This window comes from Panthera pardus, unplaced genomic scaffold (genome assembly GCF_024362965.1).
Source record: "Panthera pardus isolate Hobbes unplaced genomic scaffold, ASM2436296v1 HiC_scaffold_24, whole genome shotgun sequence".
Taxonomy (NCBI): domain Eukaryota; kingdom Metazoa; phylum Chordata; class Mammalia; order Carnivora; family Felidae; genus Panthera; species Panthera pardus.
In genome coordinates, this window is record NW_026526810.1 from 30,471,872 (window position 1) to 30,491,059 (window position 19,188).

Here is a 19,188-nt window from a genome sequence, read left to right on the forward strand (position 1 = left end):
AAAAGGTGACGATGCCAGTGTCTGCCCTCCAATGCGAAAATAAAAATTGATTCATTCACGAAATCCACAGATTTGGAGGTCAATGAGCTGGATGATTTCTTTCAGACTAAAAAGTGGCTCTAAAGAAATCTCAGAAACTTTTTAAGTTTAAGGACAGTTACATAACTCTAATATTTTCCTACAACACAAAAATAAATACTGCATTTGAAAAAATAAGCATAAATCAAAAGGAATATATACTACAGATAGCTCAACTAAGGTACGCCCTACACACAAATCATTCAGAATTTAGTAACGAGGATGACAGAAAGATTCCCACACTAATGTGCAAGGAGGTGGATAGGACAGAAACAGCATGAAACACCCTCCGTAGCATGAGCTTTCGCATGAGGAGAGGCTGGACTTAAATTCCACATTCACATTCACGCTAGCTCTAAGACCTTGGGCATACTTCTTAACCATGGCTTCCTCAGCTAAAACGTAGGGATTATAGTATCTACCTCACAGAGTCATTATTAAAACCAAAGAAAATAAAATACGTTAGGCATCTAGTATATATATAGTAGGCACTTAGAAACAGAAACGATTATCATCACTGTGGTCACATGCAGTAACGTTTCTCACAAAGCACAATTTGTCAGATCTTCCCAAAAGAACGCTTTTGAAAGCACACCTTTGCGTGTGGTTATGTCAGAGACATAATAAAAGTACACTGATGCCAGCAATGTACTCTCTGCAATGGATGTATGTGAAAAAACTAGAACCCATCTGTACGTGTGTGTTTTCTAAATATAAGCATGTCACATTCTCAGGAGAGTTAGCCAATCTATCAATACCAGTGCTAGACATTTCGGCAGACAACCCTACTCTGCCCTTCAAGGTACTGACGAGCCCTGCTCTAAATTCTCCGTGCACAAAGACTCTCAAATAAGTTAATGGGAAGTCAATGGGAAATTGACTTTTCCTACTCTGTGCTGGTCTGAACGCAACGCTCTGTTAATCATGCCATCCTTCTTGTTCTCTTTCCTCCTACCCTAAATTAAAACTATTGGCGGAAACCCATACAGATATTTTACAGTTTTCATCACAATGAAACAATATCCTGGTTGAAGTTGAGGTCCATCAAAAACCTACAGCCTCACTGCTGGCTAAGATTAGAGTCTCACTGACCAGCAAGGGCCCTGACTCCATCATTTCCACCAGAATACTACTTTGCATTTGTATAGAACTTTTAACTTTCCAAAGGGCTTTCACATCTATTATCCCATTTGATCATTACAATGACCCTGTGCAGTAGAAAGGACAAGTATTATTATCCACAATTGACAGATGAGGCAACTATAGCACAGAAAGGTTAAGTGATTTGCCTAAGGCCAGCAAGCCAGAGAAGAGCAGTGGTCTCCTGACTTCGGGTCCAGTGCTCTTTCCACCAGGCCACTAGAGAAGGTTTCGTAAACAGATTACAAATTCAGATAAAATAGAAAAAAATGAGTAAGAGGAAATAAAACAAAATAAGAAGACAGCATAAATCAGGGCTCAGAAAAGCAATGCCCCTCCATCATAGCTGGGTTTGTCAAGCTGAGTATTAAAGTTTTAGAAATATACCCTTTTCTCTTGTTTATCTACTTCAGTCCTGAGACAAACACTAATGCAAATGTTCACTGAAATTTGAAACATAAAAGTCATTCAGTATATATTCAAATCACTTTGAGTCAGTAAGTAACCCTATTCATTCTGGGGTGGAAGAAAGAAGGAGGGAGGAAGAGTTATTTTAGTGCATAAAATAACTGAGAATACATTTTTAAACCGTGTATCCATACCAAGCCTGCAGCTACATTATAACCATAGTCTGTTTGGAAGGGTGAAAGAGATCTCCAGTTGAAAGTAGATTTTGAAAAATTTTTTAGAGCCCAGGGGTTCATTTTTAATGAGCCGTTACTTTAAGTACTGCATAAAAAATACAGGAAATTGATAGTCCATTTAGTCTGCACCATACCTAATGCAAAAGTCATTAAGATGCATTATTCTTAATGTTCATGATATGATCAGTAAGTGTCTTTTGAAAAGAACATCCTTAACTTTCACGTAAGGAAATCCTTGAGAACCCTGTATGTCATACATAAAAATGTTATGGTAACTGTGATTTACTTTCAGATCTTCCCCATGCCAAGAAGCAGCATCCTCAACTACATTAACGTTTTGAAAAACAGTCCTCATTTGTAGTATACTTACATATGACAGCATTGCCTCCATTTCTTCATCACTTCTCACTGTAATCCGATCACCGTCCTCGTCCTCATCTGTTGAAAGGAAACACAGGGTAAGATAAGACCTGCAGTTTTTAAATGTACAAAAACCATGTTGGCCGGGAACATAATACAACTGCTTTTCACAACGTGACAGCCAAAGCTTCAACACTGTATTTTTGAGGATGTTGAGGTTATTGGTTTGTTTTTCAGTTGGGGTGTGTGTGTGTGTGTGTGTGTGTGTGTGTGTGTGTGTGTGTTGTGTGTACAGAATATGAACAGGGCCCCGATAAAGAACTAAAACTTTCAGGGGCACCTGGGTGGCTCAGTCGGTTAAGCGTCTGACTTCGGCTCAGGTCATGATCTCGCGGCCCGTGAGTTCGAGCCCCGCGTCGGGCTCTGTGCTGACTGCTCAGAGCCTGGAGCCTGTTTCAGATTCTGTGTCTCCCTCTCTCTCTGACCCTCCCCCGTTCATGCTCTGTCTCTCTCTGTCTCAAAAATAAATAAACATTAAAAAAAAAAAATTAAAAAAAAAAAAGAACTAAAACTTTCAGGGACAGCTGAAAATCAGAAAAATTCTGCTTATGTCAATCATGACATGTATCCAGGGTAAAGTGTCACTGGAGTATGACTAAACGGGGTTGGTGTGGAGAACTTTAAAAACTGAAGGGAGGCTATAGGTCTTTTCTACTCTCAGTACTTTTCTTTTCCCACACATCACCCTATCCCTTACTTGTCCAGTCCTCCTCTCTCCCAGGCAAGCAATCACTGTCACAGCAGCACGATGAAAATGGCTCACAGGTACTGAATACTGCTACACACACTGCACCATGATTTGTGCCTCCCATGCCATACCTCCATCCCACGATGTGGACAGTATGACTTGATTATTGCTCTTCCCTTTTCACAGAAGAACTTCGAGTGGGAAGTTCAGCAGAAGGTTATACCTTGCAAGGCAACTCTCACACAGTTATCCCCACACCCCATTCTATCTGGTGGCTCACTTGCTCTTCCTGAACAGTTTCATTTCTACTGGGTACCCTGACCATAGCAAGTAAGCTTCAAGTGGCCATTCATGCTATTTTGAAAAAAATTTGATAGTCTTAAAACTAGAGGATACTTAGACTTTACAAAATACATAATCAGAATGTATACATTTGAATAAACGTATCATCAAAGCAGCCATACCCAGAAACATTTCAATGATGCTTCTCCTGTTCAAAATAGTTTTGAAATACCTCTTCAAAAACTGCTTTAAGAACCCAAAGTTAGACCACGTGGAAACATCAGATCTCATTTTTAACCCAAACTGGAACTGCCTACCTGATCACTTGCCTACCCTATCTGCCAGGCAGGACTCAGAACAACTTTTGCATATCTTAAAATATTTAGTTAGCCACTTCATCCTTCTGAAGATAAAGATCTGTCGATAGAACAGCCTATGCGATCGATTCTAAATGTATGGTTGAAAGAAAAATGCCAAAAACATCTTGAGCAATAGGGACATTGCTGGAAGATGTGCACAGCCTCCCTGGGGACAACTGAGAAGGGCAGGCTCTCTCTCAATTTGGAGGCTTCAGCTCCGAGGTGCTTGTTAAACAATCAGTGTTGTTAATTTTTTTTTGGTCACTCTTGAGTATCTAATTGCTGATTTGATCAGATGCAGAGAACCTGATCCCAGGCCTGCAGAAACTGACAAATCTCAGGTCACGAAGAGAATAAGCTTACGTGACATGCTCTGGGGACTCTTACTGAAAACACAGGGCGGTTCAGTCCAGCATGTGGAACTTCGCCCACCACACCTCAGTGGGCCCTCCCTCCCATCCAGCTGCAGTTCTGAAGATACTCCCCTGCTCAGTGGCCAGGTCATGGAAACCCTAGGAGGGAGCTTGTATTCTCTCCTAATTAGCCTGTTTCAGAGCAAAATGCTACTTCCTTTTTCTCCTCAGCAGCCAATAGCAATCTGTCTGACAGCGCGACAGAAACCAGCAGTTCAGCCAGCCCTGCTCGGTGACCAAGCCAACTGCTCTCACTGGGGTTTCTCTCCAAAGCGTTTGTTCCTGGATCCCGGATTGTAGTTCATTCCCAAAGAGTTCCCCAATTCAACGTAAACCAGTATCATCAAGTCACACTGTTTAAATATCTACCTAAATAGGAGCTGTCCAGAGTCACTACTGTACTTTGTTAAAGGCTGCCTGTCTTAGTATAAAAGACACACGGCGGTCACTTCCAGTAACAAAGAAGGCACAGGCCTAACAATGTTACAGGTGCAAGGGACCATAGAGGAACCTAACTCCTCCTTTCTTTTCCCCCTCCTTCCACTCTGCCTCTTTCCCTCCCTCCTTTCCTTCCTTCCTTCCTTTTGCAGACACTAAAAGCCAAACTGGGAAAGAAATGCCATTCTAGTTTTGGAAACAGGAGGAGTGTCTACATAAATTCTAGAAACTAGTATTTTCAAGGTTAAGTAAAAAAATTCTTCTTACAAATAGAGGAAACAAAGGGGGGGAAAACAGATACAGTATAAAGGGACATAATGTTATACACTACCACACATGAAAACACTTTACATTTCTGTTTTAAAACCAAGTCAAATTCTCTGTTTAGATGTGGGCTACAATGATTTGTTCTTGATAAAGTCCTGAACTTGGTAAAAATTTCCAGCCTGAACAAAGTCACTTTTTGTAACTCTCACGTCTACACCACAGCTAGCTACAGAGACATGGTTACAAAGGAACTGTTTACATTCAAATTTCAATATACGCAAGACCTCTATAAGGTATTGTTCACACAGGATGAGGAAGTGTTTGGCGTTTAATAAAACAGGTGAAAACCCTTTTTGTAATTTGTGAAGCAAGGGCACAGATTCCAGAAAAATCATTTAAATCACAGTCTCTCTCAATCAGGAACAACCCAACAATAAAAGAGCTCTCTATGTTCTCAAAGCCAGAACTTGAACCCTTGAGGCTACTTAAAACAGAAGATTTTGGAGTTCCATGAAATCTCTAAGGGATTATTTCAGGGGGAAAAAAAAACAAACCTGTGAGGGAAGTCAGCTACCAGAATAATTTCTTGGCTAGCAGTTCCATGAAATACTATAAGGACACCTGGCTTTAAGTGGACAAAAAGCAGAGGCCAAAAGCGGAATAGCCAGCCTAGTGCTAAGTGTTGGAGATGTCCCACAAGGGGTCTGACTCCAAGGAAAAGATTTTGGCTACATTGAAAGAAGCATTCTAATAAAGCCTGGGGATAAAATGAGACTTCACTTGATCTTAGCCAAAAGGCCGAGAAGCGGTAAGCCTGGGGATAAAATGAGACTTAGATGACATGGTAATTAATGGTTCTTATGGATTAATAAGAACCTCTGTTCTACGAAGTATCGGTTTTCTTTATAAACTGCTCTTTGGGGGACTGGCAGACTCTGTACTATTTGTGATTAGTTTTCACGAAGACCCTGTTCTTGTCAGAGAGGAGACTGAGTTGGAAAGTCCTTACGCCTATGAGAAGACTGAGGATTCTGGCCAAAAGGCAAAACCCAAGCTACCTACCCCCATGATGGCAGTCATACCATTTGCCCTGACGGTTAAAGTGAGAATACACGTCTCTGTAAAGACAGTAAATTCCAAAGACACACAAATGGCCAACAGACACATGAAAAGATGTTCTATCACTCATCATCAGGGAAGTACACATCAGAACCACAACGTGCTATCACCTCACATCCGTCACAATGGCTGCATCAAAAAATACAAGAGACAACAAGGAGCACCTGAGTGGCTCAGTCGGTTAAGTGTCCAACTCTTGATCTCAGCGTAGGTCTTTTTTTTTTTTTGGGAGGGGGGGGAGAGAGAGAGAGAGAGAGAGAGAGAGAAAGAATCCCAAACAGGCTCCACATTGACAGCACAGAGTCCGATGTGGGGCTCAAACCCACAAACTGCAAGACCATCACCTGAGGTTTTGATCTCAGGGTAGTGAGTTCAAGCCCCACGTCGGGCTCCACGCTGGGTGTGGAACCTACTTAAAAAAAAAAAAAGACAAGAGACAACAAGGATGTGGAGAAAAAGGGAATCTTCGGAGTGCCGGGATGGCTCAGTTGGTTGAGTGGCCGACTTCAGCTCAGGTCATGATCTCGTGGTTTGTGGGTTTGAGCCCCGCGTCAGGCTCTATGCTGACAGCTCAGAGCCTGGAGCCTGCTTCGGAGTCTGTGTCTCACTCTCTCTCTGCCTCTTCCCCACTCATGCTGTCACTCTCACTCTCAAAAATAAATAAACATAAAAAAAATTTTTTTAAAAAGAAAAAGGGAACCCTTGTGCTCCGTCGGTGGGAATATAAACTGGTGCAGCCACCACAGACAACAGTATGGAGTTTCCTCAAAAAGTTAAAAACAGAATTACCGTGTGATCTAGCAATTCTACTTCTGGACATCTATCCAAAGGAGACTAAATCACTCTCTCAAAGAGATATATGAACCTCCATGTTCACTGCAGCATTATTCACAATAGTGAAGATATGGAAACTACTTAAATGTCCACCCACAGACGAACAGATAAAGATATGGTGTATATATACATTGGAATATTATTCATCCACGAAAAAGCCGTTTGCAACAACTTGGATGAATCCCAAGGAGGGCGTTATGCTAAGTCAGAAAAAGACAAATACTATATATCACTTATATGTGAAAATTTGAAAAGCCAAACCTAAAAAAAACAGAGCGTGTGATTACCGATTACCAAGGGCTGGGGTTGGGGGCAAATGCGGAGCTTCTGCCAGAGTATAAACTTACAGTTATGAGTATAACAAGGTCTGGGGATCTAATGTAGAGCATGGGGATTACAGCTAATGACACTGTATCATATACGTGCATGTTGCTGAGAGTCAATCTTAAATGTTCTCACCACAAAAAAGAAACGGTCATTATATGACAGGCTAGAGGTGTTAGCTATTGCTACACCTATTGTTGGTAATCAGTTTGTAATATGTAACTGCATCAGATCAGCAGGGTGTACACCTTAAGCGTACACAATGCTATACATCAATCACATCTCAATAGAGCTGGAAAAAAAATTTAAATAAAAGACAGTAAATTGACAGGTATTAGAAGTCATTGGAGGGTAAGAAAGTAGAAAGGCACACCAAGCAATGTGGTATAACAATAACTTAAAACACTTCCCTGTTAAAAGTCGGACACACATAGCCATTCCAGCAAACACTCTGGCTATTTGCCTATCAAACTGGATTAACTATAGAAAGAACACTAAGCAGAAGTGTGAATCATAACAATTTACTCACGTGGCACAAAGAGTTTCAAGGTTATAAATAACGTTGTTGAAGAACACGAGGAAGTAGTAGTACTCAGTGATGAGAAGTAGAAAAAATAATCTGAACTTTTTGTCTTATCCACAGAGGTTCTTTACCATCTGACCAAAAAAGCATTACTAGATATGACCAAGGGGGGGGGGGGGGGGGCGTTGCATGCGATAGATCTGATACACTGGTTCACAATGAGAATTCCAGACTTCTCTACTTGCCTGGAGCATAGTAATATGATTTTCCAGCACATTAGGGAAGCAAAAGTAGAACCAGAAAGTCTATGTACTGGCTGGATTTTGTTAATGTCACTTAAAATGGAGGAAAAAATCCTAGCAAGATACCAAATAGAGTGCAGCAGATGGAAAACAAATATTATGAAGCAATCTTCACAAAATCTGCAGTGTGTCACAAATACACAAAATGGCAGAGTTTGGGAAAAGAGAATCATAACAGGCCATATGTTGTTAGCAATTTTATTTGAAGCAACATGCAATCCGAAAGAGAAACCAAGAGGAGGAACATAAAGGCCCAATGGAGGAGAGGCAGCCGCAGGTAAGGGGCGGTCAGGATGGCAAGCACAGTGCCTATCAAGGTAAACAGCAGTCAACTAGCAGACGCCAGGGAGCTGTCAGCGAAACAGCACCCACTGCAGGGACGGGGCTCGAGCGGGCTTTTGAGAGAAACAATCTAGCTTCTACAAAGAGCACAGAAAGTTAAGGCAATATATAAGATGTCATTTGTCACATTCCTTCGGTGCCAGGTGAGAGTCAATCAGAACTACAGCAAAGGCATTTTTCCAAGGCAAGAGGAAAGACATGCAAACATAACTGTAGAAGTTAGAAACGCGTATCGACGAGAAATTATCAGAAAGGTTGTCAAGTTTAGAGCCCTTCTCGGGTGTAGCATCTAAGATCTGGACAGGACTAGCAGTCTGACTTTTATGGCCAAATCTTTACAGCCATGATTTTTTTTTTTTTTTTTTGAGACACACACACACACACGAGAAAGAGAGAGACCATCTTTTTAAATTTTTTTTTAATGTTTATTTCTGAGAGAGAGAGAGAGAGAGAGAGAAAGTGCAAGTGGGAGAAGGGCAGAGAGGGAGGAGACACAGAATCTGAAGCAGGCTCCAGGCTCTGAGCTGTCAGCACAGAATCTGATATGGGCCTCGAACCCACGAACCACAAGATCATGACCTGAGCTGAAGTCAGATGCTTAACCAACTGAGTCCTTCAGGCGCCCGGAGAGAAACAATCTTATGTAGGCTCTGCACTGGGTGTGGAGCTCGATCTCACAACCCTGAGATCATGACCTGAGCTGAAATCAAGAGCCAGACACTTAACCCACTGACCCACCCAGGCACTGCTCACAGCCATGAGTTTTATTTCAGCTCCATGCCACCGCCCTCCTGATTCCTTCTTCACTCCTTTGCACCCTTCCTCTCTCCAACAAATATGTAAGTGTCCCTATGTAGCAGGCAATGTTCTGGGCACTGGGAATGGTAACAGTGGAAACAGAAAAAAGCCTTGCCCTCTAGTAGCTCACACTCTTATTGAGATAGACTGAACGGGATGAGGGCGTGGGTTGCACAGATATCTGGGGAAAGGGTGTTCCAGGCAGAGGGAACAATTAATGCAAAGGCCTTGAGGTAGAAGAATACCTGGCATATTCAGGAGACTGAAACAAAGGCAGAGTGGCTAGCACAGCAGGCGGGCGCTAGAGAAACAGATGAGTTCAGGGAATCAATGCTGTTGCAGGGTTGGGGGCAGATGAGAAAATGCAGGGCCTTGTAGGGGATTTTAAGGACTTGGCTTTTACTCCTGAGTAAGATGGAAATCACTGGACGGTGCTGAGTAGTGTGATCCCACTTCTAAAGGATCACTTTGGCTGCTATGTGCAGAAGAGGCTGTGTGGAGGCAAAAGCAGATACAGGAAGACCAGGTAGGATGCCATCATCCCAGTCCTGTCATCGTAGGTGAGGGAAGATGGTGGCCCGAACCAGGCTGAGATTCTGGGCAGTCATCATGCGCTGGATATATTTTAAAGCCAGAGCTAACATGATTTTGTGACGGATGAGATATAAAAGGTTTGTCCTTATTACTTCATTTCTTCAACCATCCGTGCATTCCAGAAACACGTATGAGTGTCTACCATGTGCTGGGTACTAGGACGGGGTTCTAGAGACTCAAGAATGAGCAGCATTGTCTGCTGCCCTCCAGGAATAACTAGCCTGGCAGTTGGGTAAAGGAATTAAACTGCTTAATTTTCATGCAACATAGCAAGATTACAAATAAGCAATTACTCTCATAAGACTAAAAAGGATCTGGGCTTTGCACATGGATGACATTGCAAACCAAAATTTCAGTACATAAAAGCTTTCTTCAAATAGTCTCAAATTCTAGGATGTAAAATAAACTCTCACCTGTTAAATAATCTTTAGACTGTATAATTGTGAATTACAATTTTTCATTAACCTACCTGGTTCTGCCTATAAGCAACCATTTATCTCCTACACATACTACAGTTTAAGAAAATGAAATTTCATGGGTGCCTGGGTGGCTCAGTCAGTTAAGCGTCCAACTTCGGCTCAGGTCATGATCTCACAGTTCGTGAGTTCGAGCCCCGTGTCGGGCTCTGTGCTGACAGCTCAGAGCCTGGAGCCTGCTTCGAATTCCATGTCCCCCTCTAGCTCTGCCCTTCCCTGCTCACACTCTGTCTCTCTCCTCTCAAAAAATAAAATTTTGAAAAATAAAAAAAAAAAAATGAAACTTCATTTTTTCTAAATAATTTATTATTGCCAAACATTTTATAATTTAGACTTTTCTCATCCAATCATTCTTAATGAGGCAGTCTTTGCTATTTGGACATGAAGGGTATCTCCTACAGGTGTTTCTCCAGTGATCAGCTACAGTTGTCTATCACAACTTATATCATTGCAATTTTCCTTTAAGTGGTCATATTATGCCAAATTTAAAATGATGAACTGGCTTTAAAATTTCCACCCAAAATAATCTTCCAGAAATTCATGAAACAACTGAAACGAGAAGTGAGCATAACATGATCACGGTCGGGGAAAGACATAAGTAAAATAAAGCTTTATCCTACAACCATATTTTACGAACCAAAACTCAGAGGCACAGTTTGACAAGCGCGAAGATACTTATGAAGGCTACAGACCAAATGTGTGAAGTCAGGGTGCCACGGAAAAGCGGGCCACATGGTATTCACAGGGAGAAGTCAGCATTTGTCTACACAGACTTAAAACGATTCTTTCAAGTCACCAGTAAGAATTCACCAGTCACTCTGAAGCAGCCACTTGTCTAGGGAAGAGCCAGGGGGAGGAACACGAAACAGATATGCACAGGAAACTCATCAGTGGGCACAGCTGATTTTTATCACCTCGTGTGCTGGTGTACTCATTAATCTGTTAATGAAACTGTGAAAATCAGCAGGGGTCTCCGGGCCTGTATGAATGTCAGGCTCCTACAGCATATGTAGGGCCCGCACATGCGAACAGCCAAGATTTTTTATGGTAATGGAATTCAGCTTTATCTCAGAAGTGTTCTCACATCTGGGAAAAGACAAATTATTCAGTAACTTGTATGGGGGTCAACTGTCTATGTGCTTGAAAAATAAAGTTGGATTCCCCACCTGATTCCTCCTCTCACCAAAATAGACTGGAGATGGTACAAAATTTTCAAATCTTCTGATATTTGTAATAAAAGTACACACTCTTTTACAAAAAAAAATGCTAATACACATACGAACATATGTATGTATGCACATACCTAATGCGTGTGTGTGCTTAACCCTGTTAAAGTAGAACAAAAGAATACGGATGAATGTTTTTTCAATACCTGGAATGTGGAAGACCTTTCTAAGAATGGCATAAATCCAGAAGTCACAAAGGACAATATGATAAATCTGACCATGTAAAAATTTCAACCCTCTCTATGGGAAAAAAAAAAGCAGAGGGAAAAAAAAGACCAAAGCAAGCTGAAAGGAAAGCAGTAAACTAAACAAAAATAACTCAACAGATGAGACAAAGCCCCAATTTTCTTAATATTGGAAAATCCTTATGTCAATTAGAAACGTACAACCTAAAAGGAAAATGGGCAAAGGTGACAAACAGTTCACAGAAATTAAACAAAATGATCAAAATACAAATGAAGACACTCGAGCTCATTTATAATTGAAGACACAAAAATAAAACAATAGCATAATAATCTCTTCCACCTTTCAAATTGACACTGACTAGGAAGTTTGCTAATAAAAAATTACTCAGAGTTGGTGAGGGTAGAGAGAAATGGGCATTCTCAAACATTGTTGGTGGGAGTGTAAATTGGTTCTACCCTTTAGAGAGCAACATGGTAATAGCTATTAAAATGTAAAACAGGGGTACTCTTTGTCTCAGTAGTTCCAACTCCTGGGAATTTATCCTACAAATATATTTCCACCATGTGGAAAGATATAAGACAATGCTGTTGACTGCAGCATTTTTTCCAATACTAAAAAACCACTAACAACTTAAGATTGGTCCGTCAATAGGTTAAATAAATTAAGCCATGGCCATAAAATGAAGTATACTGTAGTCATCCAAAGGAATGAAGTCGATTTGTGCACAGTGATGTTGGAAGAGGTTATATATACCATGCATAAAAACATATATATATACATATATACATGTGCATATATATATATATATATATATATGCGCACACGTATATACAAGGTAAGTGGGGGTGGGGGAACTAGTCGCAGTATAGTATGCATTATGTACAGAGAAAACTTCTGTAAAGATACAGAACACACTGTTAAATAGTAAACTAGGGAAATGGGGACTTTTAGTTTTCGTTTCATTTGTATGCTGCTTGAATTCTTTTTTTAAGATCATCTATACCTTCTTAATTAAAAAAGAAATCAAGGGGGGCACCTGGGTGGCTCAGTCGGTTAAGCGTCCGGCTTCGGCTCAGGTCATGATCTCACAGTCCGTGAGTTCGAGCCCCGCGTCGGGCTCTGTGCTGACAGCGCGGAGCCTGGAGCCTGCTTCATGTTCTGTGTCTCCCTCTCTCTCTGCCCCTCCCCTGCTCATGCTCTGCCTCTCTCTGTCTCAAAAATAAATAAAAACATTAAAAAAAATTAAAAAAAAAGAAAGAAATCAAGGGGCACCTGGGTGGCTAATCAGTTAAGCATCCGACTTCGGCTCAGGTCATGATCTCGCAGTTTGTGAGCTCGAGTCCTGTGTCAGGCTCTGTGCTGACAGCTCGGAGCCTGGAGCCTGGAGCCTGCTTTGGATTCTGTGTCTCCTTCTCTCTCTGCCCCTCCCCTGCTCATGCTCTGTCTCTCTCTGTCTCTCAAAAATAAATAAATGTTAAAAAAAAAAGAAATCAAGCACTATATATTGGAAAGTATTTTGCTTTGTGCTCTAGTTATAAGGGGAAAAGGACCTAAAAGGGGTAAAATGAAAAAGACTTAGGGCCATCAGTCCAAGAGGTGATCAGCACAAATGGGCCTCCCTCCCCTTATCCAGCCTAACTCCCCTCAGAAACACTACTCCCAGGAACACAAACCAGAAAGAATATCGTCACTGTAGACCTTCTGCCCCCTCAGGACAGAAGGCCCAGTCAAGTGTGGAGTCTGACTGGTCCACCACCAACCAGTTTATATCCCGTGCCTGGGTAATAACACAAATAATGCAAATAGCAAATTACTTACTTGGCTTTAGGTCCCAGTAATTGTAAGATTCTCATCTGAATATGGGCACACAACATTTCATTTTATTCAGCAAGGGTCTAAGCTAAGTACTGAGATTAAGAGTGAAATAAAACGCAGTACCTGTCATCAAGTCCTTCAAAATCTAGTGAGAAGGGAAACATGCACACAACTCATCAGAAGGCAGGCCCCATGGGTTACCTGCTCTAGCAAAGGTGTGGAGGGAGATTAGCTCCATCTGGTGGGATCAGAGGTCTTACCCAATGGATGGCACTTCTCAGACTGAAGAATCTAAGATTACCTGACCTTTCCCCTCTTTTCCACTTATCAACTCTTTTCCTCTATATTTGTGTGAAACAAGTAAATGTGACAGTGTCCTTTCCTTGGTTGCTTAATTCACATTGCTAAAGACAATACCATCTCTTTTTTTATAAAAAAAATTAACATTTATTCATTTTTTTTAAATGTTTATTATTTATTTTTGAGAGAGAGAGAGATAGACAGACACAGCATGATCAAGGGAGGGGCAGAGAGAGAAACACACACACAGAATAGAAGCAGGCTCCAGGCTCCAAGCTGTCAGCACAGAGCCCGACATGGGGCTCAAACTCACAAACTGCGAGATCATGACCTGAGTCGAAGTCGGACACTTAATCGACTGAGCCAACCAGGCAGCACCCCTACCATCTCTTTTGCATAAGAAATCAATTAGTGCTAGGCATCCTTTTCAATATTAAATACAGTACCATAAATATAACTTTGATCAAAGTTTTCTTTATTTGGAAGTTGTTCCATCATAGCTCCAGACCACAGAAATGCTCAAAAATGTCAGCAAATTAGCTTACAAGCTACATCTTTCCAAATGCTTCTTCTACATAGATTCCATTTATTAGTTCAGATCTTTGGTTCAGAAAATAAGGTCATCCTAGAGCAATCATAAAAAAAGCCAGGCTGGGATTCTAAGTCTATAAGGGAAAGTATGCGGTACTCTAAGCTCAAGAAACAAAGGACTGTTATTATTTTGTCTGTGTGTGTTTTGGGGTTTTGTTTTTTGTTTTTGCCTAAAACTTGTCCAGACACAGATGGGTATAGAGTTGCCACTCTTATTTCAGTAAAGGAGTGAGATCTCCTAGAACTTAAACCTAGAAATTCACTTTTTTTTTCTGTTGTGTTAGGTGTATTCTTCAGTATTAAATATATTGCCATAAGTATTTCTTTGGCTAAAGTTTTACTTATCCAAGAGTTGTTCCATCATACCCATAAACCATAAACCCATCAGCCACGTCAACCATACTTAACACACTTCATAGGCTTCTGACACACTTGGTTATACCAAGTGCATGTTTCACAGTCAAAAACAACTGTGTTTAAACTTGGCTCCACTTCCTAGCTGATGACCCTTGGCAACCATTTCATGTCGCTGGGCCTCAGGTTCCCAAAGGTATAGTTTTCCTACCTCACAGAGTTTTTGTCAGGATTAGCAACAATTTAGGTAAATCATCTAGTCCATTGCTAGAAAGAGAGAAAGCCATCAACAAATGACAGCTAAAATGATCGATGTTATTACTATGAACCCTCACTCTGGAAGCCAGTGGGTCAAGACACTCTGTGGGACCCAGAAAGCAAGAAGTAGGAAGGACAGGGGCTCCTGGGTGGCTCAGTCAGTTAAGCAACCGACTCTTGATTTTGGCTCAGTTCATGATCTCATGGTTATGAGATCAAGCCCCACATCACGGAGCCTACTACAGATACTCTCTCTGTCTCCCTCTCCCTCTGCCCCTCCCCCGCATGCTCTCTCTCAAAAAAAAAAAAAAAAGATAGGAAGTACAAAATAAACTTATTTTCTGTTACACTTAATCAGAATAAGTAATTTCAAGAATTTTGACAACTCCCAAAACATGTGTCAACAGTGGTTGAGAATATATACATGTTCTGGAGTCTACACGAGAAAGTCCACTTTACCACTCACTAGCTATGAGACTTTGATCAAGCTGCTCAGAGCAGATATCCTTTCCTCAACTAAAATGGAGCTAGTAACAGTCCTTCCAAGTACTTCATGGAGATTTGTGAAGGTTAAATTAAATGAGATAACCATGGAATGTTGTTAGCACAGCATCTGGCAACAGTTAACAGATGTTAACTATCAGCCTGTCCATGAAATCCGGGGTACCACCAAGGACTTACCACAAAAGCTCTGAAGAGCTTGCAACACTAGTATTTCAGATACGTGTACCATTTTTCAATAGGACATACAGTCCAGTGTGGTTAATAAAGTACTAATTATTTTAAGAGTTTTACGCAAGTGACTTTTAAACACACGTAATGAATGCTGAAAAATATTCAAACAATAGAGAAATATAGAAAAGTAAAAAGTGTGCTCATCTAGCCAACCGTTCCCCACTCTAACCCTCAAGTCCACTTCCCAAAGGGGACACCACTGGAAACACTATGGTGGGCATTCTGCAGATCCTTGTCTCTCAAAGATACACACGAAGCTGGGAGGGATTAGCTATTTTATAAAATGGGATCACACCATACATATTATTTACTTATTCAACAATGTATCATGGAAATCTTTCCATGTCGATGCATAAAATCATTCTTTTTAGCTGCTGCTCAATTGGCTGCTGCTTCAGATAATGGATACTTTATTAATCCATTATGCTAGGAATTTAGCTTTCCTCTAATTTTTTGCTATTAAAAATAATTCCATGGGACGCCTGGGTGGCTCAGTTGGTTAAGCATCTGACTTTGGTTCAGGTCATGACCTCAAAGTTCAGAGTTTGAGCCCCACGTCGGGCTCTGTGCTGACAGCTCAGAGCCTGGAGCCTGCTTTGGACTCTGCGTTTCCCTCTCTCTCTCTTTCTCTGCCCCTCCCCTGCTCGTGCTGTCTCTCTCTCTCTCTCAAAAATAATAAATAAACATTACAAATTTTTTTTAAATTCCACAATGAATATTCTGTTTGAAGGGCATTCAACACATGTGCAGGTATTTCTGTTGAAAAGCCTCCTAAAAGAAAACCTGCTCAATCAAAGGTTTTGCACATTTTATATTTTGTTAAGTACCACCAAATTGTCCTCCAAAGAGAGCATAAATAAAAGACATTATATTCACTGTCATTAACCATCTGCGTAAAAACCAAGAACAACAAGTAAACTATCGTGTGAAGAAACCGTACATCTTCTAATGGAAAAGTGGCCTTCACCTTCTAAAAACAGATGGGAAAAAAATCCTTACTTCATCCTTCTCAACATCAGAGCCCTTGTTCTATGGACTAAACTCTCACCTTAACATTACTGGACCCTGACGTCCTTTGCAATGACTTGGCTCATGTGGAAACTCGTTTTCTAGTCCATCCTGCCCCCTCCCAATCCCCAGGCCAATTGGTTTTGGTGGGGGAGGGGACAGTGAGGAAGAAGGACTCAAGACTGAAGTGTTACTGTCACCATGTAGCAGCCACACCAAGCCCCACTAAAACAGAATTATTCCAGGCAACGCTCACTTAAAAGCTCTACTCTGTTGCTGTGTTAAAGCAGTAATGGATTACAATCTCTTAATCAGTAATCACTGGCCTACAGGTAGTTTACACGTTTCATTTCATCCCACAATATTATTACAGTGAGGAGCAAGAGCAGATAAAGGTCATGTTGGTAATTAAAGCTATATTATAGAAATATGCACACCCAAGATATGATTAAATAAGAAAATATTACTCAGTTCAGTATCATCATTAAACTTGCATTAATTTATAAATATTTAAATGTACCATATGATGATCATAAATAATCTGTTTTTGTCAGTTTCTAAAGTAATACAACCCATAAACCCTTTGAAAAATTACTGCAGAAAGAAACAGTCAAGAAAGTATACAAGCCAGACTTACATTCAAATGCTGTGGTTGTTGCTTCAGGCAGAACCTGGCCTATCACATCCTAAACAAAGAAAGAATAAAGAAACACAATTAGCCATCTTCTTTATTGCTAACATGTGGCAAATCCTAGAGGAAATATGAGAACCTGAAGAAGATTTTTGAAATGTTGGCATAAACTATAAAAACATTAGCTCATAATCACACTTAGCCCAGCAATGTGAGGCCAGAACTTAAATCTCTATTTTGGGGCAGGGGCTGGGGGAGTGGGGGGAGATTCTTTACAAAATTTCCTCTACTATGTATTCGTAACAATCTTTCCGTCTTCAACAGTATATACAAATACACTCTTGTGGGGGCACCTGGGTGGCTCAGTCGGTTAAGTGTTTGACTTTGGCTCAGGTCATGATCTCACGGTTCATGGGTTCATGGGTTCGAGCTGCGCGTTGGACTCTGTGCTGATGGCTCAGAGCCTGGAGCCTGCTTTGGATTTTGTGCCTCGCCTCCCTCTCTCTCTCTCTCTCTCTCTCTCTCTCTCTGCCCCTCCCCCGCTCATGCTCTGTCTCTCTCTCTCAAAAATAAACATTAAAAAAATTTTAATAAAAAAATACACCCTTATGTATTAAACAAATAAACAGTTTCTTCTACGGGAGGCTGTGGAGTGCACTGCCAGTAGAAAGAGTAAGGGGTTTAGGAGTCAGACTAGCCTGGGTTTGAATCCCAGGTCTGCACCTACTAGCTCTGTGACTGGAAATAAATTACTTAACCTCTCTGAGCCTCAATCTGATTATCCTCCAATAGGAGTCTAGTAATACTTAGAGAGATAATGCAAAAATCAGGTTAAATAATATACATAAATTAACCTAGCACACTGTGGACACTCAAATGCAGCTTCTGATATGCAACTAGCAACATCGTGCCTTGTATTCATAGTGCAAAGAGTTCAAAAAACAAGTTTCTGTGACATATTATTCCAATAATGCCATAACCTATAATGCTACATTTGATACAAACAATTTTTATCAACCTTTACTCCTAAGCAACTGGAAAACATATATTGAATGACACTGGAACAGAGTTAACCTAGGCTACAAAAAAAATTTTTTTTAAGTTTATATATTCTGATACCAATATTTAAAGGAACCTGTAAAGTTGAAATCTTAAAAATCAGTCTATGGAGACAGCTTAGCTCAAGAGGCATGGGACATCCTCAAGAAATAGCCAGCACTGGGAAAGATGACCCTCCGTGATGTCCAGCCCCACCTAAACGGTCTGCAAACCTCACTGCTCTCCGGGACTCTGCCGCAACGTCCCTCCTGGGCTCTGCCAGAACTGGCACCAGGCAGCCGGGTGACAAAGCGGCTTACGGTAGTTCTCAGCAGGGAGCCCACAGCCCTTCCAAGCGGGGCACTTAGCAGAGTGGCGGCTGCAACTTCCTTCTGAAGGCAGTTCTTTAGAAGCTTTTGCTGCAGTGGAAATTTGCATAATAGCCTCGCCTCCAGAGTGCCTTTTTTTCCCCTCAAAAATAAATCTGTGCATATAAAATTGATCAAAGAGAACTATCTTAGGCAACCCTCGCTCATTAGACCCAAAGGAGGTTATTTTTTTTCCTTCTGACTCTAGTCTTACCACATGAAACATCAACTCTGAGGAAGTATTTGTAAAAAAAAAAAAAAAATCGAGTGTTAAAAAAATTCTACACACTTGTAGGTAAAAGTATTTATTGACAGGTAAATGGAAACTGTAGAGTGAGTATGGAATAAATTCTACAGACAGCTAGTGTAAAGCCTGACCGTGTGGGCTGGAGCCAAACTGCTAGGGCTGGACCTTGACTCCGCTGTTCAGCAGCTCGGTGACTGAGTCTATCCGGGCCATGAGATCATAACTGTACCTACCTCGTAGGACGAAATGAGTTCACATTTATAAAGTGACTTTAAGAGTGTCTAGCACATGGTAGGTGCCACAATAGTGTCTGTTAAATTAATAAAACAAGTCACTGATGACTGGAAAGTTATAGAGCTTACCTAACAACGAAACCCAAAATTTCAGCAC

The 19,188-nt window shown here is 41.0% G+C and overlaps 1 protein-coding gene across 8 annotated transcripts in view; it reads right to left on the minus strand.

Annotated features, from left to right (window-relative positions):
* The window catches only part of MAP2K5 (mitogen-activated protein kinase kinase 5), a 271,133-nt gene that overhangs the window by 246,554 nt on the left and 5,391 nt on the right, over positions 1-19,188 (minus strand). For all 8 annotated transcript variants that reach the window (XM_019441682.2, XM_019441683.2, XM_019441680.2 and 5 more), the window contains exons 2-3: positions 17,152-17,200; positions 2,233-2,300 (exon numbers count right to left, since the gene is read on the minus strand). In XM_019441682.2, the coding sequence (XP_019297227.1) occupies positions 2,233-2,300; positions 17,152-17,200 (117 nt within the window). The remainder of the gene's footprint in view (positions 1-2,232; positions 2,301-17,151; positions 17,201-19,188) is intronic.